This window comes from Myotis davidii, unplaced genomic scaffold, assembly GCF_000327345.1.
Source record: "Myotis davidii unplaced genomic scaffold, ASM32734v1 scaffold536, whole genome shotgun sequence".
Classification (NCBI taxonomy): domain Eukaryota; kingdom Metazoa; phylum Chordata; class Mammalia; order Chiroptera; family Vespertilionidae; genus Myotis; species Myotis davidii.
Genome location: NW_006287679.1, coordinates 991,395 through 1,015,807, shown reverse-complemented (window position 1 = coordinate 1,015,807; position 24,413 = coordinate 991,395). Strand labels below are relative to the sequence as shown.

Here is a 24,413-nt window from a genome sequence, read left to right as displayed (position 1 = left end):
AGGGGGAGGGATGGAGGGGAGAGATGGAGGGGGAGGGATGGAGGGGGAGAGATATAGAGGGAGAGGGGGCCACTGTCCATGGAGCACCAGTGTGGGTGTTGCCAGTGGAAGCATGCGCTGCAGACACCCTGAGCCACAGCAGGGAGGGGTCTGCGTGCCTGCCAAAGGGAACTGTCTGGCCTCTTCCTGAGATTGTGAACTAAAGGTGTGAACCCTTCAGTTTTGGAAGTCTTTCGGGGAAAGGCGAGAGGCACACCCACCGACAGACAGGGACCGTATTTTGTGCAACAGCAATTCTTCGATCACAAGAAGCTGGGAGCCATGTCCCCATGCTCTGAGGATTGTGCTGCGATCCCGGGAGGCGCCCCCTCACGGGACAGTGCAGGCATGCCACCGTGTCCCCTCAGCATGGAACCGGCACACAGCCCCACTCGGGGCCTTGCCTTTGCAACCAGGTAGAAGTTTCCTCATCCGAACTGGGCAATCTCTAACGTTTGCCAGATATCACAGGCCAATTTCTTCTCTTTTTTAAACTTCATCTTCACAGCAGAAACATGAAAGGGGATCTATAAACATTTCAGATTCATAATATACGACTTCCCGTAGGTTCTTCTCAGCGGAAACTGCTCTTGAGAAAAGGTGCGCATCCACTAAAAGTAATTTTCTCTGTCAGGAGGGCTTGCCCGCACTCGGGCGCAGCTGAAACGCGTTTCAATGAGGCCTTTCTCCTCCCCGTGCTGGCGCTCAGCTCCCCCAGGGACGATCGGAGATGGCCTGTTGCTCTAATCAGAGCCAGAGGGCTGCACTGACTCCCAGGCTTGGGGAGTTCTAGTTTTTGTATCCACCTCATTCAAGAAAATAAAATTTGATTAATTTGTCATCAAGGAGAATGCGTGACCCTCTGAGCCAGGCCTTTGAAGTGAAGGGTTGGGGTGGGGGGTGGGGGCTCGGTCAGCGGGCCAAACAGCAGAGCTGTTTCATTTACAACTTAAAAACCTTTCCCACACGTGTGCTCCCTGCCCAGGGTCTCCTTTTGTTTACTTTCATTGTGGAAATAGTTATCAAGGCTACAAAGCAAGGCCCAGGGAACACTCAGCCAGGACCCCAAGCCGGGGTGGAAAGATTTGACCTCCTGCCAATCTTAGAGACCATTGCGGGCAGCAGGCAGCGGGGAGGGCGGGTCTCAGCGCAGCGCGGCTTCTGGAATGAATAATGGAGGGGTCCCTGGCTGGGTCAGAGGACAGATGCTCATTTACGATGTTCTGCTCTTGTTAACCTGCACTTAGAGAAGTTCCCCAACTGCTGAAAATGCAGAAGGTAGTGGCCCCAAGATATTATTTAATTCTAGACTTAGTGTCGTATTTCTTGCTCAGATGCTATATATACTTTATGGAGAATTACAGGCTTTTAAAAATTACAGAGAAGCAATCTTTAGACATTCCACAGTCAAAGCAGCCCTACGTTTAACATGTTGGTGCACAGGCCTTTTCACGATGGTTTCCCTCAGGTAGATCATAAAGACAGTGAATTACTGAGCGCAAGTCAAGGGCTGGCTTGACTTTTAAGGATGTTTGAAAAGCACAAACAGCTGAAACCGGTTTGGCTCTGTGGATAGAGCGTCGGCCTGCGGACTGAGGGGTCCCGGGTTCGATTCCGGTCAAGGGCATGTACCTGGGTTGCTGGCACATCCCCAGTGGGGGGTGTGCATGAGGCAGCTGATTGATGTTTCTCTCTCATGGATGTTTCTGACTCTCTGTCTCTCTCCCTTCCTCTTTGTAAAAAATCAATAAAATATATTTTTTTAAAAAGCACAAATTATAAACAGCTTTTGTGGTTACTGAATTCAGTTTCAATCTATTATTAGAGAAGTTTAAAACAATAATGAGATTAATGAAATGCTCAGCTTTAGAAATCTAACACAACTTTGACTTAAAGCAAACTCTTATTTAAACATTCCTTCATTCAAACATGTACCGAGTTCATAGTATGTGAAACTCCAAGATGTTTTATATATACTTCTTGCCTTTTATTACGGTTTAGTTCAGATGTTTTAATGCTACTTACAAATCCACTAAATAGTGAACTCCATGAAAAGGGACAATCTTGCATATTTTTTTTATCCCCAGTACATAGCACTTCATAGTTGTTCAATAAACTCTTAATGAATAATTCAATTTCCCAAACAGTCCTTATCTCAGCTACACTAATGCTTATCAACTTTCCTTGCAGGTATCAGTTCATTGTCTTAACTGTAAGAATTAATGGATACAGGCAACCAATGGAAGTACCATTTACTACTCTACATGAGCTAAGTACTGAGCTGGGAGCTAACTATGTTTTCTGCTTTGAAGAAGCTCTATCTCTTCCCATCTAAAGATAAGAGAGCCAGAGCTCAGGAGAGGATTAAAAGAATATACATGAGATAGAGGGAACTCTTGGGAACCTCTTCCGTTTCTCCATTGATAAGTTTGAATACCTACAATTCAGAGGACAAGATCAGTGCCACAGAATTCACAGAGGATGAGTGCCCACAGTCCACAGAGCAAAGATGAGTGCCTACAGCCCGCAGAGCAAAGATGAGGGCCTACAGCCCACAGAGCAAAGATGAGTGCCTACAGCCCGCAGAGCAAAGATGAGTGCCTACAGCCCACAGAGCAAAGATGAGTGCCTACAGCCCGCAGAGCAAAGATGAGGGCCTACAGCCCAAGGAGCACAAGATGAGGGCCTACAGCCCAAGGAGCACAAGATGAGGGCCTACAGCCCAAGGAGCACAAGATGAGGGCCTACAGCCCAAGGAGCACAAGATGAGGGCCTACAGCCCAAGGAGCACAAGATGAGGGCCTACAGCCCAAGGAGCACAAGATGAGGGCCTACAGCCCAAGGAGCACAAGATGAGGGCCTACAGCCCAAGGAGCACAAGATGAGGGCCTACAGCCCAAGGAGCACAAGATGAGGGCCTACAGCCCAAGGAGCACAAGATGAGGGCCTACAGCCCAAGGAGCACAAGATGAAACTCTTGCTTCCACATGAATTTGTTCAGCTTGGAAAACGTTTTCATTAACTGAGTTTCCGTCTTATATCCCTGAGTAATGATGGCAAGAATATACTTGGAAGGTTCATTCAGGTTTTAAGTTGGTTCACGGCAAACTGACTCAGAAGTCAGATACACAGAGCTCGAGTGAAGAAGGCGGGTTTGTTTTCCTCAATAGGGTGCAACTAGGTAGAAAGATCAGTAGACAAGCAGTTAGAAGACTAGTAAGCTCGGACAGTGTGATTACCAACAACTTGCAGGACCTCAAACACCTTAAGCTGGATCAATACCTCAGGAGGAAAGTGTCAAAGTTGGATCAGTTCATTATCTTAACTGTATGGATTAATGGATACGGTCAACCATCTACTACTCTACTTGAACAAAGTTTTGAGCTGGGAGTTAAATATGTCATCTGCTTTGAAGAAGCTCTATCTCTTCCCATCTAATGATAAGAGCGCTGAAGCTCAGAAGATGAATAACTTACTCAAGGCACAAGCTAATGGGATTTTAACCCAATAAAGCAAATTACAACTAAGCTTTTTGTGTCAGGCAGTTTGCTTCCCTTCTGCTTGTTAACATCCAGGGCTGAGTTGGGATCCCACAGGGGTTCAACCCAGAGAAAATTCCCCTCAAAACCTCTAAACCTTTTACGGGGACATAGAACACTCTGCTTGAGAAATTAAATTCCTTCTTCTCTGCTCTTCTCCTTTCCAATTCCTGATAGACACAAATAGTTAAAGGTCACCAGTAAGAAGCAAAAGAGGGATTCTGCATGATCCATCTGTGCTGGAATATCCAGAACGGGCCGTGAATGTGCTGAAGGCTTACACGACACCAGGAATTCTTTCTCACCTGCCACCCACACCACGGAAATGTGTTATTTTTGTACAATCTCTAGAGAAGAGTATAGGCATGTGCACTATAGACTGGGCATCAATGAATGAGACAGAAAAGCAAATTTCAAATATAAATTTTAAATTCCCAGTTAAAACCTTGAGAAAGTCTACAAGTGGGTGGTGTCTCCAGCTATAAACTGTTTTCAAGTTAAATCCATTTTTGTGGAACTGATACAAAGAAGCAGATTAGAAAATGTGTATTTTTTCCGCATAAGGTAGGGAATGAAGAAAAGGTAATTGATTTAACAGCCAGAAGATTTGGGAACTTCTGCAACTTTGCCACTAAACTGCTTAAAGAAGTTCTTTATATTTTCTGGGTCATTTCTTTATTTTTAAAATGAGAAGGCCGAACTAGATCAGAGATTTTTCCATGTCTTCTTAAAGCTGTAGGTCCTTTCTTTGAGAAACAAGCTCTTCTAAGAAATCCCCACATCACTCTACATGGGAACCCTCACTCCCATCAGCTCAGCCTCGCGCTGGAAGGGCAGCCAGAGCCGCACTGCCTGGCGTGTACCTCCGGCCTGTGACGCTGTGTGATCTGGGCCACGTCATTTCACCGCTCAACTTCGGTTTCCACAGACAGAACGTGGCAACGACAGTAACAGGATGTATCCCATAGGGCTTTAGGGAGAGGCATTTACTCTAGTTAGAGGGCACGGTGCCCAAGTGTTTGCTAGCGTTGTTGTCGATGGGGTAGCCGTGAACAGTGCCTGCACCACGGCAGGAGCAGGGCGGACTGGCCACACTGGCTAGAGGTAGTGGCTGCTCAGTGTCGCTCTGCGCTTTCTGTTTAAAGGGCTTAGACACAACTTTTGTGAACCCAACTTTCTTTAGCAGAGAAGCTTCTATGTAAAAAGATAAAAGTAATGCTTATCACTTGAGTGATAAAACCAGAAAGAAGTGCAAAAACGTGCTGACAGGAAGCCCAGGCAGCAGTTACTTCCGTGGGGAAGCTGGGGCAGTGGCTGGGTGGCTGGCGAAGTTCTACCGCTTGACCTGGTGCTGCTACAAGAATGTCCCCCTATGACAAGTTACTAAGTTACACATTTGTTTTGGCTAGTTTTCTGCATCTTAGTTTTGTTTTACAATAAGAAGTTTTAAAAAGTGATGTTTAATAAAACAAAATCAGTGAGTACATAAATTATGCTTACTGCTTCCAAAATGTTAACATCTTGCCATACAATACACATCAGTATGAATATGTTATTGTTTTACTACACTTTAAAAATATATATTTTACAATAGGAGCTTTGTGTGCAGTATGTAAAGGATTTCTGTAGAACCAACCACCTGGGAACACTCTTTGAAAGCCAAAGACTTCTGTTAAAATTTTATTTATGATTCCATGATTTTGGTTGTTGTTAATCCTCACCCGAGGATATTTTTTTTCACTCATTTTATTAGGGAGAGTGGGAGGGAGGGGAGGAGGGGAAAGAGGAGAAGGATAGAGAGGACTAGAGATAGAAAGACATCGATGTAAGAGACATCAGCTGGTTCCCTTCCACACGCACACCAACTGGGGCAGGGATCGAACCGCAACCCAGGCATGTGCCCTTGGCCAGGAATCGGACTTGAGACCCTTCTGTGCTGGTGACACTCCAGCCAGGGCATCATTCCATGGCTTTTTAAAGAGACATTCTGAGTATAAACGTCTGGTCCCTCATTTGCTAAATTCATGAAAGACCAATTAGTTTTGACTAAAAAAGGGAACATTGTTTTAGTGTTTAGCTTTCATTTTGATCATTCTCCAGTACGAGTGAGTCACAAAACTCAAAACTTCCGTAAGACCTGGAACCTTCCTCCAGGTCTGTGCTTTCTAGACTTCTCTAGGTGTGGAAACCTGATTCACTGTCCCGTGTGCCGAGTGGCGAGGAAATGGGAGGGAGAGCTTGTCCGCATCTCTGAGGCTGGGAGGAGCCCCAGGCCAGCACCGCGGCGAGGAGGCCAGGCTTGTGCGGGCTAGTTCATGAGCTTGTGACCTAAACTTATTTTCTCTGGTAAGAAATAAGTTAGTCAGCACCACAGCCTCGCCAGATCGTGGGAAACAAACCTTTCAATGACAGACGTTTTAACTTGCTGGCCTTGTGAACATGACTGTTTTCTTTTCTTCCTATAACAAAAGACTGATCTTCCTGGAGGACTCCGGAGATGAAAACACTGGTGAAAGCAGCCGGAAGTTCGGCAGCAGCAGTTACCACGCTAAGGACTCCCTGTCGCTGCCTCTGCAAAGCTGCCTCTCAGGTAAGAAGGCAGAGCCCCTGCTTACAAACCACCCAGGACACGTCCGAAAGCGAAAGCGCGGGGACCCTGGACCCGCCCCGTGGCACCTCACACTCCACAGGAGGAGGGGCCGGGCCCGCTCAGCATTTCCAGTACATTCTCTGCGTGCGAATTAACTGAGCGTCACACAATCCTGACGCCTGTTTCTACAGCAAGGAGTAGGAAAGTCTGCAAATGAACGGGGAAAACAAGACTCTGCTGGTATTTTTGTTGGTTTTTAAGGGGGTATCTCAGCCAGAAAGGAAGAGTGAAATCACTTAACTTGACTAAATGGGGACAGTGAATCTTACAGGAAAATTACAGGACCAAAGAGAAATAAGGGTAACTGACTTATTCTAAAGGCAGCCATTCTTAGCAAAGGTTAGAGAAAAAGAACTGAAGTACATGAAATGTGTTTTCTAATAGGCCAAGTCAGCGCTATCACCAAATGTGCTCAATAGGGGAAAGTAAGACACAGAAAGAGCTGCTTCTCATCAGAGCCTCGCGCACGGGGCGCCGCCGGTGCGGAGGCCTCAGTGTGCGCTGGACACACGGCCATGACCATCACGCACAGACGTGGGACTTAACTGAGATGAAGCAATGTGCCTCATAACACTGCATGACACTGTATTTTATTTTTTAAATCCTCACCTGAGGATATTTTTTCCATTGATTTATTTAGAGAATGGAGGGGAGGGAGTTGGGAGGAAGAGAGAAACACTGGTGTGAGAGAGACATATCCATTGGTTGCCTCCCATTTCTATAGTACAGTTACAGAGTGAGAATTACTGACAACAGATTCGAAAAGATTAAATTCTACAAACTAGTGAACACTTAAAGCCCACAAAGTTATAACTTGAAATAGGAAGGAGCACAAATTCATAGCAATATAGTCCCAAATTAGAAAAGTGCAAGAACTCTTCCATGAGAAGTCTAAACATTTGCATGAAACACATAAATCACTACATTTTCAAGCAAGAAAAGTATAGCTTAGTCTTACCTTACTGCTCCAAAAGGCTGGAATAAAATTACTGACTTATAGAAGCAACTTTCACATGGATCTGAACATCAAACACAACACATGATATAAAATAAAAAAATAACTAGAACAGAAAAGTTTTCATTCTGACCTTAAAAATTCTGAGCAAATCACTGGATGAAGCCAGATCAAAGGCAGGGCATCACACCAGCTTGGAGCCATATGTGAAGGGCCCCAAATGCACAGGGCACAGCTGGTACACGGTTGGGGGAGGGACCACAAGCAGATCCAAAACATAAGGCAATAAACTTGCTTCAGCTTACACAGGTAAGACAGTTCGAAAGCGAATAATTTTAAATACAACTGCTAAGATTTTACATTTGGGACAAATGGTGCAAACTAAAATGTGCTCACAAGTTTAAGCTCAAAAATCCTTTGGTGTAATAATGTAAATGAAATTAAAATCTCAGAGAGGATATAAGCAAAGAAGATAGTTACAACTTTTTTTTTATAACCCTTTCAATGGTTGTGAGCCAAACTACCTGATTAAGGTCTAAGACATTTGGAAGGAATTTAATCTAGGCTCACAGAATTAACAGCTGAATTTGAAAACAGAAACCCTGTAAGTTTATTAAAATGCTCCAAGTCTCTTACTATTCTCCATTCATCATAATGTAAAGTGCTAAAATTAAAATTTTCACCTTCTTAAACCTTTAATAAAAGTTGCCTTTTTATATGTAAAAAGATGAGGTAGCATTAATTTTCTATAGAAAACACAGACGCAATCATTTACTTCATGCTCATTTCTATAATGCTAAGTTGCCCGTTTAATAATTCCCAAATAAACACTTCTTTCAGATATAGAAGTTAAAAAAAGTTCTCTTCCTTGAACATTAGAAGTTGAAATTTCCATAATGAAATCTTGCATTTCATTAAATGTTTTTGGGCAGCAACCAAAACAAAAACACTCAACACAGACTCCGTCAGCCTCGTGGCTTCTGAAGGACATGAGAGCACAGAATATCCGAAAGGCGGTTGACTGGATATTCTAGGCAGGGACGCCCACCACACACACACAATGGGAACTCAGGAGCAATGAGAACGGACGTGTTGACTCACAGTGACTTTGCTGAGCATTCCTACGGGGCAGGGAATCCTTTTTTGGTTTTTACACTTGCAGTTTAGGAACAGTTCTGCTAAGCTACATCTACGAGGGACAGTTAGTTTCCGTGGAAATTCACCCGGGCCACTCTGGCTGTCGTGTGAGCGGTCCTGTGCTCCTGTCCAGGCAATTCCATAGCTCTGCGCATTCCCGTAATCTGCCCAGCGATGCTGAACCCGAGGCCAGCAGACCCTATGGAAAAGCACGGATGGAGGGACTGCTGTTTCTGAGCGTTAACGTCTGTTCTCTGAACAGGCTGAACTGGTGTTTAGAAGAGGAGGCCGCTGTGCAGGGAGGCTTTCTATTAGGACAGCAGAGCGGCCCTGCCCTGCTGCAGGCCTCCCGGCCTCTCCCAGCAGCACCAGCCGCTCTGCAAGGCTCTGCAGGCTTCCCAGCGCATGTCACACATCCTGACGGGTCACTGGGTGCTGGGGCCGAGGATCTCCTCCTTGTGGGGCAGGATGGAGTCAGGGGCGCCCTCAGGGGGGTCTGAGGACCAACTCCTTGGCACCAGGGGCAGCTGCTGGAAAGCAGGCAGCCTGGGGCGCTGGGCTGGGAGGCCTCGCACTCAGGGAGCACCCCTGACTGCCCCGCGCCAGGGCTGGGCGCACAATGATCTCCGAGGTCCCTTCCACTCTAAAATTCTGAGTCTGCTTCTCTGAGCGTGCGGGCGGCTGGGTGACCCTGTGCAGCAGCGGAGGTGACTTCCGACCTAAGTCAGAAGTGTCCCAGAGGCTCCGAGGACAGAGGCAATTGGAACGGAGGGCGGCCGGCAGACGTGCGGGGATCTGTCTGGTTTCCCGGGAGGCGTGGTGGAGACCTCCCTGTGGCCTTCCTCCCTGCCCACTCCTCTCAGCTGTGAGAGAACTTCCTGGGGTTTTTACAATCCTGAATTACCAAACTCTTAAGTAATTTTTAATTGATCTGAATTGATCTGATCTTTTAAGAAATAAACTACTACAGGCAGTCCTCTACTTTCATTTATAATGAGTGAAATCTTACAGAAACACAGAATACAGGAAAAGTCAAACAGTAGACACATTTTAAAAGGGGAGTTATATATTCACAAAGCTAAAAAAATCAAACTGCAATTTTACTTCTCCCTTTGGGCACAATGTTGAGAAAATATTTCCTACATGTTCCTTTATTTCATTCTTTCCCTTTGGAACTGCTTAAGGGCTCTCTGAGAGCCTAAGAGCTGTGGCTTTAGGCACATCTGGAGAATTCCATCCGACGGTTCATTAGGTGCAGGAGGGCTAAACCTCTCCTGGTAGCACCACATTTTATAAAATCCTGAGAGCAAAATGCAGGACTCTCAAAATAATTACACAAACAGCTGAATAAACTGTGCGCCCCGCCAGGGCGGGCGGGAGGGCAGCGCCACCACGCGATGGCTCTGCAGGGCGAGGGCTGGTGCAAGGACAGGTCCTCCCAGTAACGCCCGCCCCCCGCCAGTCAGGCCCCTTTCCACGGCCCTGTGGCCCCGCTGCAGGCAGAGCACAGGGACAAGCGGGCAGGCACTGTTTCTGGCAAGGAAGCCTCATCTGTGGCCAGATGGCAGGCTTGGTGCTGCCTGGAGGCTTGCGGGGGTCAGGCTGATGCGGCTCTCAGGCTAAGGAACCTGGACTGGGGGGGGCGGGGGGAGGGGGGCGGCGCTGAAGACTTCCAAGCCCAGCTCTGTGCTTGGTAGCCCATGTCCTCGACCAAAGCGCAGGTGGGTGGGTGGACTGTGCATTGCGTCTATGGGCCCAATTTACTCAAAACTTCTTCCAGCTATAAAGTCTGTGCCTGGGTACATGAGCTAAATTCAAGAAGAAAGGTGAGAAGGCTAGAGTCGGTTTATTAGATTCGTTTTCCTTTCATTTTTTTTCTCCATCAACTATACCATAAATTCAACAGCCGCAATACAGTAAATAATAGTTTACTATATATAGTTTACATGTGCTCGCTGTAAACTCTCCCCTCATATTAAAGATGGGGAGGAGTGGTGAGTGCAGGGGGGAGTGGAATCAGACAGTGTCCTCTCTGAGCAGCAGCCCACCCGTCAGTGCCGTTCCCCATGTGAACAGGCATGCTTGCTCTCACGGCTGGGCCTCCCGGGAGTGAGGACGCATCGGGTCCGAGCCCCTGGCTCTGCATCCCTGGAACCCAGGCAAGAGGAGGGCCCTCTGGCCCTGTGCGCACCTGCTAGGACCGGCCAAACACACTCCAGAACCCGACTGAGAGGCCCACGTCCCCGGCACCGGCCGAGATGGGTGCGCTGCCCCAGCAGACAAGTCACATGCTCCACAAAAGTTCCTTGTCTCAGAAGAGTATTGGCTTCTTTAATCCAAGAAGGTAAGGAGAGGCTTTTAACTGATTACATTAGCTTAGCTCATACATCTCTTATGAGCTAAATATTCAATTAAACATTTTCGAAAGCAAAACCTGACAAAATCCTCTCCTAAAGTGACTTAGGTGTTAAGTTCTTAAACAAACTAACTTCTTCCCACCGCTGGCATTTCCACAGGGTCACAACAAGCCCCGGACAGAAACCCACTTTGTGTGTGAACCCGTGTTTCATGATCATAAACAATATAAACTAGAAAACATTAATGTGAACCTAACATTCCTAATTTTATTTTATTTTATTACTTTAAAAGCTATATACATGCAAAAGTTGAACATATCACAATGCCTTTAAATAAAGTTCAAAAATAAAATTACTTCAAAATCCATTTACTTATGAAAATGTATATGACAATTATGATGAAGATAAGTCAATTATATCCTTTTTCTAATCTATCAGAAAAATACTTATATTATAAAAAAGAATTTTAATTCATGTCCAGAATAATTTTTAAATTCTTGATGAATAATAAAAACATGTTGGACGTTAGTACAATATTTAAAGCAACAAGTTTCAGGCTTTTGAAAAATGGGTCTGATATCCTTATACCTCATTTAAAAATCACTGAAGAAACTCAAGTTTAGAAACAAAGCATTCTTTTAAAAACTATGACCATTGTTATTATGGTTGACATGGTTAGGGATGCAAATGAAGGGCACAGCTTTCATAAATAGATGCTGCAGAAAGTCCACTCAAATGTTTGAAGAACTTCATTTACAAACACAGGTTGGAGGCCTGCAGGCCCTCCCTGGCTCTCTGCTGGAGAGTAAAAATCTTGGGTCCAGTGAAGCTCTGAGCACCCGGCCCTTCTGTGTGATGTGTAAGCGTGTGCGAGCGACCCTGGCGCCAAAGGTCACTAGGAGGACAGGCAGCTTCAAGCGACCCCCTCAGCAAAAGCAGAAGCCGGCGGTCAGGGCATGAGACGGGGAGCTTTGAGCAGGTCTCAGCGTTCCAAAGTGTGGCCGTTTCCTTCCAGTGAAACCAGAATTTCTTTGGTAACAGAATACAATACAGATTAACAACTCCAAAAATTAATATGAATAAATATGCACTCCAAGTTCAACTTTGTAAATGTTCACATTCGTTTTGGAAAGGAGATTTACCTTCCTGCCCCGAAATGAAAAAAAGGCGAAGCTGCCCATTTGGGGGACTGCTCATCACTGGAATGACACAATCTGGGCAGGAAAGGGGGTCATTTTAGCTATTGGAGGTAGTCCTGCTGGAGAGCCCCAGGTGGGCGCAGGCCTCAATAGTGCGAGCGACCCTGGCGCCAAAGGTCACTAGGAGGACAGGCAGCTTCAAGCGACCCCCTCAGCAAAAGCAGAAGCCGGCGGTCAGGGCATGAGACGGGGAGCTTTGAGCAGGTCTCAGCGTTCCAAAGTGTGGCCGTTTCCTTCCAGTGAAACCAGAATTTCTTTGGTAACAGAATACAATACAGATTAACAACTCCAAAAATTAATATGAATAAATATGCACTCCAAGTTCAACTTTGTAAATGTTCACATTCGTTTTGGAAAGGAGATTTACCTTCCTGCCCCGAAATGAAAAAAAGGCGAAGCTGCCCATTTTGGGGGACTGCTCATCACTGGAATGACACAATCTGGGCAGGAAAGGGGGTCATTTAACCAGAGGTGTCTATCGATGTGGAGAGCCCCAGGTGGGCGCACGCCCGAAATGTGGGAGAAGCAACTTCACAAGCAACTAGAGTTCTCTCCTCTGAAACCGGAAGGGGCTTCTCATCTGGGGAAGCCCGTCACCGTCTCACCTTCCTGTGAAAAGGCCCGACTGACACTCCGTTAGAAATATGTTCACAGAGTCCAAACCTAGAGTTTGAGTTGTATCCTGATACTCAAGTGTCATTACAGTTTTCATGTGAGTTAACCCAACGATTACTTTCCTTTTATAGCTATAAAAAGAAGTTTTAAAAAGGAAAAATAAAAGATGTGTGTGCTGTCAGTGCAACATCTGAGTAAGTGTGGTTTTGCTTCTCCCAATGCCCAGTACATGGTACGTAGGAGTGTGTCACAACCAGGAATAACCAAGACAGGTCTCACCAGCGGGCTTCCTGCGAGAGCAGCGTGGTTTCCGAAGCAGTCCTGTCACGAGGATGCATGTACTATGACTAGGTACAGCCCCGCCACTTAAAGGGACTGATTTCCTGTGCCTCCACGAAAGGAGAGTGCACAAACAATAATTAGACCAAATATGGAATTTAAAAGGGCTAAAAAATTGGAGTGAAAAGAACACAGAAAGCAAAAACCAAAAAACAAAACCAAGCAATGTGACGGTAGAAACCCAGTTTCCCCCACCCCACCTGCCACTTGGAGCCCTAACTGCCCGTCTGCCGGACAGAAACCCACTAAGTGACCAGCATCGGACTTCGGCAAGTCTTCTCTTCTCTCCCTCCTGTTAAGACTGTTTCCAAAACCAATCAGCAAAGGACAAAGCATTCTTTACAGAGTGCAATTAGTGCTGTCCACGTCCACCTTCAAAAGCATGATGCTCTTCATGGGCTAAAGGACAGAAAAAAAGAAAAAAGAAAAAAAGGAAAGAAAACTTTAAGCAAAGGATGGGGCAACCCTTCTCTAAGGCATCTATCTCACTGTTTCCCCAAATGTTGGCAAGAACTCAAATACCTTTCTGTGCCAGTGACTGAGCGCAGGCGTGCATTTCCTGAGAAACGTAATAATGAACATTAAACAAGGAATAAGCACGCAGCGGGCACACTGCCTGTTTCTTTCGCTGTGCCGGGAGGGTGAGTCATCCGACAAGCTGACGGAGAGAACACGTTGGGCTCCGAGCAAACGCCGCAGGGAAAATGCACCCACAGAACGCATGCGTAGGGAGGGACCTCCTGTTACCCAGGCAGGCCACTGGCGCACGAGCCTGCCTTTAGAAATAACATAGAACCAAACCAAACCAAAACAAAGAACAAACCGGGGGTAGTAATGATGTCTCCACCTCTGAACGCCCTCTGTGGGAAACGAAAGCCCATAAAGTGGATGGGTTTTTATTTTTCCCAAGCATATTTCCTCCTCCCAGCTCTACTGCCTGGCTTTCAAAATTACTAACGACATTTAAAAAAACTTGAGAATAAAAAAACTATCAGAACTATTTTTCAAAGACTTAACATTTAAAAAGTGGAAGTGGGAAATGGGAGACGGGAAGTCTGGTGGCAAGTGCAGACCCCTGATGCTGCCCCGGCCCTACCTACCCCCCAGTGGAGGTGTCCGGGAAGGCCTGGCGGCCCATTCGCCTCCGAGGTTCCTCCCGGGATTTAGTCCTGGTTCCCACAGCTACTACATCTTCCCTGCAGGGTCGGCCTGCTCTTCTCCTGGACAAAACACTCAGAGCAGCACTCCTATGCTCTCCTGAGGGTGGCCTGGCAAGCAAACTGGTTTAACTGAACAGTTCTCGCGAGGAGAAATACAGATATTTAGCTTTTTATGTGTTTTTTTTTCTTTTTTAAGGAAGACTTTCAGGGCAGACACATGAAAACTGGTCTGGTCTGCAATCAAGTAGGCATACCGCTGGTCACATGGGGAGCCACGCACCTCAGCAACTCGGCTCCGGGGATAAAAATCCAGAGACCTGAGTCCTGGCCGGCGTGGCTCAGGGGATAGAGCATCAGCCCTTGGACTGAAGGGTCTCAGGTTTGATTCTGATCAAGGACATGTACCTCAGCTGCAGGCTTGATCCCTGGTCCTGCTTGGGGCGCGTGTGGGAGGCAACCAATCAATATGTCTCTTTCACATCGATGTTTCTCTGTCTCTCCCTGTCCCTTCCACTTTCTCTAAAAATCAATGGGAAAAATATCGTCAGGTGAGGAAAAACAAAAAAATAAAAATAAAGAGATCCGAACTATCCTAAGACTTCCTGACTTCTGAGAGTGAGGGGCCCGTGGTGTGGCATCGATGGGCCATGGAGCCTGCACGGGCTGGGAGAGGCCTGGGGCAGAGATGACTGCCTCAGCCTGGAGAGAGGCGATACAGAGATGCTCAAACCCAGGACTCCGCAAACTTTATCTGGAAAGGGGCACAGAATAAAGATTTTAGGCTTTGCAGGCCATAGGGTCTCTGTGCCAATTGCTAACTCTGCCACCGTGCCATGAAGCAGCCACAGATGATATGTATACACATTGGCATTGCTAGGTGCCAATATGCCTTCTACATACATGACACTGACATGTACATTTCACACAGTTTTCATGCATTTTAGGTCTTTTTCTGTGTGTTTTTTTCAACCATTTGAAAATGTGAAAACCACTTAGTTGCAGCCCAAAAACAGGCAACGAGGGGCCAAATTTGGCTTGAAGCCCGTAGTTTGCCAACCTCTGCTCTAAACAGCTCTCACATCAGAAAAGACATCTGCCATTCAGCTGCTCTGCTAACCTAACGGAATTTGGGGAGAGGGCTCTCTGCACATTAGCAGTTTCTTGGTCAAATAACCCATCTTCCTCCAAATCTTATATAACTTATCAACACTCGATTCTTATCCACCCTGGGGGAGTCTGCCGTGCGGCCGGGCTGTGCGCCTGTGAGGAAATTCCCACCCCGGGTCCCAGGAGCACGGCAGACACCGGCAGGTGGCCGCTTCACCCAGCTCACTCCACGCTGCTCCTCATCAAGCCGTGAATCACTTTCTGCCCAAACCTCAGTTTTCCAAATCAAGTCTGTAGCACACAGAGCTCTACTGAGTAAAGGACTGCCTGCTTTTTATAAAATAAAGAGAATTACTTCTTTTTTTCCAATTCAAAATTTTATTTGAATAACCTTAGTGTTTTTAGATGTTAGTTTACACCATTACAATATGGACTCCACTGAGACCTGTAGCCGGTGCTGCATCCCCACGAGCTTGCCAATGGAATCTATCTTTAGGGGGCTGCTCAGCCGATTCAGCTGTGGCCAGCTCTCCCTTTGTCGGGATCCCCACGCGCCTGCCCATCACAAAGCTAAGCAGGGGCTCACTCTTGTTCAGTCTCACCTGCTGGCTGCCACTGCCCTAAAGAATGGCCTCATCACTCTGTGGCCAAATGACCTAATGACACTCTCATATCCGCTGGACTGGCTGCTAACCAACACGGTACCTGGAAATGCAATCACATAATTTTGAAGTAGAAGGAACCTTGGAGATCATTTAAGACCAACCTCCTGGCTACTTAAATGAGAGTGCGGATGACAAGGTGACTGGCTGAAGGTCACTGCTGAGGCAAGCCCGAGTGCCTGTCAGTGGTCCGCACCGCCTCTCCTCTCTGCGTGACAGCGGCGTGGGTTCGAGGGCGGGAAGGGTGCGTAGCCCCATCAAAAATGGCAGTGCAAGGCTCCCTTCCAGAGAGTTCCTGCTGTGGTTTACCCCTCAATGGCCTTCCAATTAACATTTGGACTGAAAATGCAATTCCTGCTCCCTAAGGAATGACACTGTCTCTACAATGTGCACTTGCTCCACCACACAGCAGCGAAGGACTTCCGCCCGCAACTTTGTCTCTTATGTAAACTGTCGCCTGACATCGGAAGTTGGGCGTCGCCTGAATACACACGGCAGCTGCGGTTCTCAGTCATTCCGCCTGATGTGTGACGTCTGAAGGAACAAAATTTGATTTTTCCCTCCTTTTTTGGCAAGGGGGCTGAGAAAAATGAAGCAATAAATGAAGCCTATTTTAGCAATTCTAAGATGTGCCTCCTTCCCCCTGGGGCACCCTGGAATCAACCGTGTGTCCGCTTCCCTGGGAGCCTTTTCCTTTCCTTTCCTAGGAATTCTAAAATGATGCTTATCACCGGGGCACCTTTGAGTCAGTGGGGTACAGGAGTTAAACACTGAGCTGCTGGCTCTCGATCAGTTTGGGAAACAGGAAATGTGCCCAAGGCAGGGCGGCCGTGCTGCGCTCCAGCAGCTCACTGGCGCCTGCGGCCCACGGTGAGAGCTACCAAACAGGGGTTTAATGGCGCTAGCCTGTTTTCATTTGGACAAAAATGACTTTTTCAAAAGAGCACACAAAGCAATGAACACGAATCATTGATGGAAACAATGGGTCCACACACCTAGTCATACTTGAATGTGTCACCCATCCCTCGTTCTGTGTGCCCATCACCGCCAGGCAGTGTGGGCGTCTCAGAACAGCCCGTCCCTGTGCTCAGCTCCTCCACGAACACAGATGCCACACAGACAGACCCCTGCTGCCGGGGATGACTGAGACCTACCTGCCCGCTCAGACAGCAACATTTTTGGTTATTGTTGCTTAACACAAAGGTGATTTTTTTCTGAGAATGCCAAATTCAAGATCAGGTTTAAATTTTTGAAATGATACATAAAAGATGTATCTCCTTTTCTGATCCATGCATTTACTAGTAGGCAAGAATTAATCTCATTCTAATTTCTGAGACTAAACTTTTGAAAAAACACTGAAATGTTTTCATAAATACTTTCTGAATTATAGAATTTCAAGTGATTCTGGCTTCACCTCATTTGAAACACAGTTTCTATTTTTAAAAGTATGACAGGATGATCTAGAAAGTAATAACTGGAAAGAAGCACTTACGTTTATAAAATACTGCTTTAAAAGATATGTGGGGCAGGAGTTCATAGATCTTTTCTAAAACGGTTGCTTCGCCCACTAGAGAGGCATTTACATTCCAGACTTGGACCACATCGTCTCGGTCCCGAACGCTAACGCTGACGCCTATGACTTCGTCATCTGAGGGAAGACAGGGAAAAAGGAATGAGCGACAATTTCAGGCCTGCCAGCTTTGTTTTCTACACACTTATCATCTTATCTGTAAGTTATGAATAAGCTAAAAAGAAGTGGAACAAGAGCACCCATAATAAATGCTTGTTTCTAAAGAGAACTGTTGGACAAAAAGCAAGTTACTGGGCGAAAGCTGTAACAATCACATCACATCTGACCAGGGACTTCGATAAACAAAGGATTCCAGCCGAACGCATTTCCAGATACGTGGTTCATCCTTCTGACACGTTGCCAACACTTCTGACTATCCCTTACTGTGCTGAGGAGACCTTTTCTAGAAGGAGTGCGTAGCTCTGCCCTCCGAGAGCCAGGTGAGCGCACGTGCACCTTCCTCCAGCTCTACCGTCTCTGCTGAAACGGAGTCTGTCTCCTCACTCCCTGCCAAGCGGTCAGCTAGCCGGGTGGTCAGTACTCTCCGCCCTAACACTAACTGGACCCAGACTGTGCATTTCGAGTTGCTCTGCCTGCTTTTGGTGGTTTGTCTCCTTTCCTATGAATTCTCCTCGTTCTCCAGGGCCTCACTCCCGTTCTGTGTGTGGCCTTGGAGGCTGTGGCTAGAGAATCAATGACCATCTATCTGTTAGCGCCGTGCATGAAGAGAGAGAACATGCTTCCCGAGGGAGGCTCTGCTGTGACAGTGCTACAGCGGGTGGAGTGCGAGCATTTGCCCACATTAATTCACGGAGGTCTTTGTAAAAGCCGCTACATTGTGGAGGTAGGGCACCTTGTCGACATCTGAGAATGGCAGCTGGAGAAGTAGGCTTTGCTCTACTCCCACACGCGCCCTTGCAGCCACTCTGTGTAGGCTAAAGCCTTCTGACTCCTGGCTTTTATGTGTTTACGGCTCACTAATGAACCAGGGTCAGCTCTCTGCACCTGCACACTCTGCACCAATAAGTGAAATGAGAAAGGCAAGAATCGGAAGCAGACAATGTCGCTTTAATAAACATGCTTTGCCTAATTTGCTGTAAATCAAAGTAACTTCTTCAGGGAAACATTTCCTTTCTTTCCTCCTTCCTTTTCTTCCTGTCTCTCTCTTCTTTATTTTCCTTTTAAATGAATCTGGTCCAGCTAAACATTTATAATTTGACACTAAATGGTTCCATTTTCACAAATGTGCGATGTTGCAGGTGGATGGGTGGCCAGTTGGGAAGGAGGGCGAGGAGGGGCCCTGGGTGCTCGGTGCAGGGTCTGTCTCCTTGCGAACAGTTATCAAGCTCTGCATGTTACAGCTGTTATTCTTTCCTATGAATGTCACATTTACCAAAAATTTCCAAAAAACTAAATAGTCCCTGATCACAGCCATTCAACAGGGACTTGTTATTCCATCAAAACCTTTGTTTTATTTACACCTTCAAAATATACTTGCTGCAGCTCACCTCCATTAAATTTCATGTGAATATAAAAGCACCGAGTGAAGAGGGGAGCCCTGCAGTTTATCCCTTTCAGGAATGGCCATGAGGTCGTTGCTCAGCCCTCAGCATCCCAGCCCTGCCACTGCCCACTTCTGCACCCTGGCCAGAGGGGCTGAGGGTGCGGCGGCCAGTGTCAGCCTGGCGTGGCACAGCTCCTGTGCCCAGGCAGGCCCCTCAGCAAGCATGGAGCAGCCCGGAGCGGAGTCGGTCGCAGAGCCTGGTTAGTTTGGGACATCACAGCCAGGGGAGCGTGGCTCAAGGAGTATGTGCGGCCGAGATAAGCTGACTGGCTGCAAGCGGCAGAGCCAGGCTTCTGGGAGGCTAATGGTTCATCATTAGCGGAGCTGGCCTTCCCGAGTCAACCACAGAACAACAGGTCTCCTTTCCTTAATCCTGCTATTTATGATCACTAGGTAACTTTCCCTGGTTCTGGAAACGAATAATTCATATGGAAAACTTCCTCTCCCAGGGATGTCTGTATTTATAATTATACCTCGGACGCATTTTGGCTGCAATATTGTGAAGTTGCTAACCACTCCCTGTTAAAATAAAAGGAATCTTATTTTTAAGACAATTTCATCTAACCCAGGTTTTGTCTTAATTAAAAAAAAAAAAAGTGGTCTAAAAAGAAAGCAAAACAAAAGCAGAATTTTCGGAACTGCCGGTGGATGAGCTGGAAGCTTGCCATGGCCCGGCCCCTAAAGATCACACAGCCAACAAACATAGCGGCTGGCAAATTAGCTACACCAGTTTGTTTTAAAAAATCCTAACTGAAAGCTAAACAGAAAAAATGTTATCCTAACGTTACCTCAGGATCATCCAGAGGAACTACCCATGAAAAACACAACTTGAAACGAGCAGTTCTTTGAGTGGTTTCATACAAAAAAAGCAAAATAAAAATGTGCTCTCGGGGGCCCTTAGAAATTCACTCAGTATTTGAAAGTGGTCTCCAAAGTCAAGTCCTGAAGACCTTATATTTTAGCCGAAATTGTGGGAGGTCACAGCCAATAATGATGCCCACCCCTTATCAAACCCTGTGCGCAGGGGACCCCAGGGCCCGGAGGAGGGGCAGGGACTGGAGGGGCAGGAAGAACTGTGTCCACCTAACACCAGCTCCAAGGGCCCACTGGGAACCACGCTTCCTTTCCTTTCTGCCTGTTTGCCTTGGAGAGAGGACCACAGATACTGTTAAGGTGAGTTACGAGGGCACATACACATGCACATACACAGACATAAGTATAGTAGACACACATGTAAATATGCATGTGTCCATACACACATAACACTGAATGCCACAATCACATGAAAAAATCTAAGTAACTTCACAATACAAAATAAACAACTTCAAAACATGTAAAAAGTCAAACACACAAACTTCTGCAAGTACCACGACAAGGCAAGCACCCGCCCGCGCGGCCCTTTACCTGCTGCGGCACAGCCTGCGAACTGTTCCCCGATAGTCGCTAACAACAACTCTTTCCAAACTGTGGACTGGTGTGAAAAAAGAATAGAAAACAAAAAACAAAACCAAAATACAACATACATATATTTTTCGACAATTATATCCAGGAACTAAGAAAGTCCCATTTTCTGCAACCTGTGTACTTTCCACGCCCGTGTCTAGAGCCCACAGACATCTCCAAGCAACAGGTGCAAACAGGCGGCCTGTGCCGTGCTGCTCCCCGAGTACCTGTGGGGCAGATGCAGGGACCCGGAGTCACTAGCTTCGTGTCCCAGAACCTTGGTGTCCTTCATCACAAAGCTATTTCTAGTGACACGCGGATGAAATTAAAACAATGGGGGGGGGGGTGGAATGCATTTAAATGGCATCGTTTTCTGATTTATTTACCTCTTTCTAGTTACACTTGAATGTTATTAGTAAAACCCTTCTCTTCAAAATCCTCTTCTCTGTTGCCCTTGCAGTGTCTAAGGTACTTTAAAGGTTCACCAGTAAAGAGCGCTTCAGGTTTCCGGGTTACTGAATACCAGACACATGCAGATGCCCATTCCCTCCAGACGTCTGCGCTACTGACAGGCGCTATGAGTCTGTGTGTGCGTTTCCCCAGAAAACCAGTGGTGTCTGCTCTACCTCCTACCAGCGAGAAACAATGGAGTCCTTTCTACTCAAGAGCCATCCAGGTTCCCGAGGCCTAGAACTCCCTCCAGCGGCCCCCTGAAGAGGTTTTGGTCCCGCTTACCCCTCGCCCTGGTTCTGAACTCTCCCGGAACTGGGTCTGAGTCCGGACAGGCTGCTTAGTGCCTGAGGACCTGGCTGGGCAGCCACCAGCTGCTCTGAGTGTGTTTCCAGAGGCCAACGGAGAACAATAGGGCCGACCACTCAGGGTTGCCTTGACCACAAATTAGTCAACAAATTCACTCAAAGGACTCACTGTTTCATAAGTAGCTGCATGCTCGCTCTATTCCAGGGGCTCAGTCCATGTGAACCGCATCAGTGCTTACCATGCCGTTCTAATGAGCCAAAGGCAGCCTCGCTGGACTGTTACCCCAGATGACAGTTAGCCATCATGACCTCTTCCTCTCAAGAAGGGGTTTCTTTTCCTTCTCTTTTCTGGGCTACTTGTCTCCCATCTAGAAATCATCCCTTCTATTTTATCTGTCCCAGCTGGAGTCCCTCACACGCCTGGTGATGAAGCTGAGGGAGAGGGAAAGTCCACCCTGTCTCGGGGGCCTACCGGACGCCCACTCACTGACAAGTAGGCGGGCACCGCACTGCACAGGAGCTGATGCTCACACAGACGTGCAGTGTATCATGTGGGATCGAGTGAGGCCAAGGGCACTAACAAGGAAGGGCGTGCCTTCCAGCCTCTTCCCGGAAAGCTGCCATCAGGAGTGTTTCTACTAGAATCCAAAGCCTCGTGTCAGAAAACAGCATAAGGAAAACTTGTTCTTATTGAAATTTAAAAACCTACATCCTCTCTTCTCTCTTCTTACACTATCTACTTCCTCTCCTTCTTAAGGGGACAGAGTGAAGGCCCAGGCCTTACCTGCCTGACTGGGCATTTGCTTCCTGGCATGTTTTATTAGGAGGCCAAACAACAGGCAAATTTTGGAGCTATACACCCTGAGAGTTCGCTTCTTTAACCAATAAATCTGGCTGCATCTTTAGGTCTGTGCTTATAGGACAATGACTCCAGCTTAAGCCTACGGGTCCTGGAGACACTGCAATGCTCTGAGCTTATCCACATGAAAGAAACCACGAAAAGGTGAGAATGGGTAGCATCTGCCTTATCAGCTATTTTCAAAGAAGCCTTTGGTTTCCCAGGGCTTAGGAACAGATTTGAACATTCACTTTCAGACACTATGATACAATAGAGTCCCGCCCCCGCCCCCCCGCCCCCGGGGAGATGGAGGTTTCTAAGGCTTGGCCACAGCAAATCAGCATCCCACCAGGCCCTCCCTCCAAACAGCTCTCATCAGCCTCACGGGAAACCCCGCTCGCCATGCCGTGGTCATCCTTAGAACCATGTGCCCGTCTCCACGAGCCTTTGGTGGGAAGGACCCTGCTTCTCATGTTGTAAAACCAACATCCACATGCTAGTTACGCTTGGTGCGGAAAGACGGTAAGCTTCTGTAAAAGCTTATGCATTTAGCTCTTCAGACTATATGACACAGTAAAAGGACCGCACCACCTCCACAGAGAAGCACAGGGTATAATCGCAAGGCAGTATGTAAGGCAAAACCCCACCAGGGTCAGCACAGAGCTTCGCCCCCCAGGCCTGTTCTGAGGCCGCCAGGCAGGCTGTGGGAGGCACAAAATGTATCAGCTGCAATCAACACCCCCGCTCAGCCAGCTCTAGGAAAGGTTCGAGCACCTACCGTGCTGTCCTTGGGCACTTTCATCTTCCACACGCCGCCCTTCGCATTACTCTCCTCTTCCCTGGGTCAAAGACCAACGTCTAAAGTTAGACTCAAGCATTAAGTGGTTGTACATACATTTACTTTAACAACAGATGACATTAAAAACAAAAAACAACCAGTATTCTTCAATAAACTCTCCCCCAGTCCTTTTATTGAAAACAGACATAGATGAAATAAAAAGAATGGGGGTGGGAGGAAGAGGGAGTTAAGTGGAATTCAGTGACCGCAAGGGCAGGGAGGGGATGCACACCCCGCCCTCACCCGAGACGAGCAGGTGGACAAACTAGCGCAGTGCTCCGCCAGGGAAGGGCCTCCACCTGCAGCACAGGGCGAGGGCATGGCCGCCGGGTCTCCTGGGAGCCCCAGCCCCTTGGTGGGATGGGCTCTGTCTTCCTGTGTAGTATCTGCTTCCTCTCTGGTAAGAGCATCCAGACTGCCTCGTAAGGAGCCACGTGTCCCCACTCTGTGCCAGACCCACTCCGCCGGGGTGGCTGCACACGCTGCTGCAGGGACGGGTGCTTGTGATCCCGTGTGAGCCAATGGGAGCAGCCTTGCTCCCTTCCTGGGTGGTGAAGCTGACAGGAATAACCTTGTAGGATGCAAGACTGGAGGTACTGTGAGCCATCTGCCACCCTGATGGGAGAGCCTGAGAACTGAACCAACGGGAGGAGAACAGCAGGCCCGGCAGAGCGAGCGCCCGGCCCTGCAGCCCCTGAGCACCACCTGCCAGCCTCAGCCCTCCCTGGATGCTCAGCTACAGGCCCGGACTCCACTTTTTGGCTCAGATTTCATTCCTGTCATTTGCTACCAAAGAAGATGACATGCGTTCCCATTTTATTAATGAGTATGTAACTCAGAACAGCTGAGGCACATGCTGTAAGGATGTGCTACGAACTGGGACTCCAGCCCAGGCACACTGGCCTTGTCCCCCATCACTGCACTGAGCGATCAGAGGACGTCCCTGCCCACAGCGTTCTGCGAGAGAACGATTTGCATATTAGGCTTTTATCATGGGCGAGAGGTGTCTTTGGTGACATGAACTTGTTCCATACAACAAGGTGGAACCCCCATCTGTCCCTCAACCCCCCACCAACTGCACAGTCCTGACTGACCATCTAGAATGCACACCGCCAAGGGCCGCACCACACCTCAGAGCCTAGCCAGGGCTGTGAGACCGGGGGCCTAAGGGAAGAGCACCCAGAAACCCTGCTGCCATCCTAGCCCTGTGAGCGGGTGGTGGGAGGGGCTCAGTTCATGATTAAGTAATAGCTGGAATGACGTGAGCACCTGCGGAGAAGAGCTTTGCACTCCAATTCAGCACCAAGTACTTAATGAGGGGACAATCACCCCCTCCCCCAACCTCGGCTCAACCCTGGACACTTACCAAAGTGGTCGCCTCTCTCCTCTCATTAAATGATAGCTACATCTCAAAGGCAGACTGGCCACAGGAGGGATATTATTGTACACGCTCCAGAATATCTTTAAAAGAAAAACACTTCATTTAATATACCCTGTATTGATTTTTACTATGCCATTAGGTTATAAAATTACTGAATTAAAGAAAAAAATCAAATCCTCATTAAGTCCTATCCATTCAAAATGGGTTTTTCTCAGTGTTTTTTTCTAATTTTCTGCTAGACAATGTTAACATCGAAATGGCA

At 47.4% G+C, this 24,413-nt stretch overlaps 1 protein-coding gene and 1 long non-coding RNA gene across 4 annotated transcripts in view; both read right to left on the bottom strand.

Moving 5' to 3' along the window:
• Positions 1-11,981: 11,981 nt before the first annotated feature.
• The window catches only part of EIF4E3 (eukaryotic translation initiation factor 4E family member 3), a 32,499-nt gene continuing 20,067 nt past the window's right edge, over positions 11,982-24,413 (bottom strand). For 2 of the 3 annotated variants that reach the window (XM_015561168.1, XM_015561166.1), the window contains exons 4-8: positions 24,137-24,231; positions 22,711-22,771; positions 20,298-20,364; positions 17,252-17,407; positions 13,273-13,606 (exon numbers count right to left, since the gene is read on the bottom strand). In XM_015561168.1, coding sequence (XP_015416654.1) covers positions 13,311-13,606; positions 17,252-17,407; positions 20,298-20,364; positions 22,711-22,771; positions 24,137-24,162 — 606 coding nt within the window. In that variant the 5' untranslated portion in view covers positions 24,163-24,231 and the 3' untranslated portion in view covers positions 13,273-13,310. Of the gene's footprint in view, positions 13,230-13,272; positions 13,607-17,251; positions 17,408-20,297; positions 20,365-22,710; positions 22,772-24,136; positions 24,232-24,413 lie in introns of those variants that run through there. The other variant, XM_015561167.1, reaches the window with a different exon arrangement.
• LOC107182426 lies at positions 14,950-16,972 on the bottom strand. The gene is made up of 2 exons (XR_001513145.1): positions 16,755-16,972; positions 14,950-16,293 (listed from the first exon to the last, which is right to left on the bottom strand). It is a non-coding gene; the product is annotated as an uncharacterized LOC107182426 (long non-coding RNA).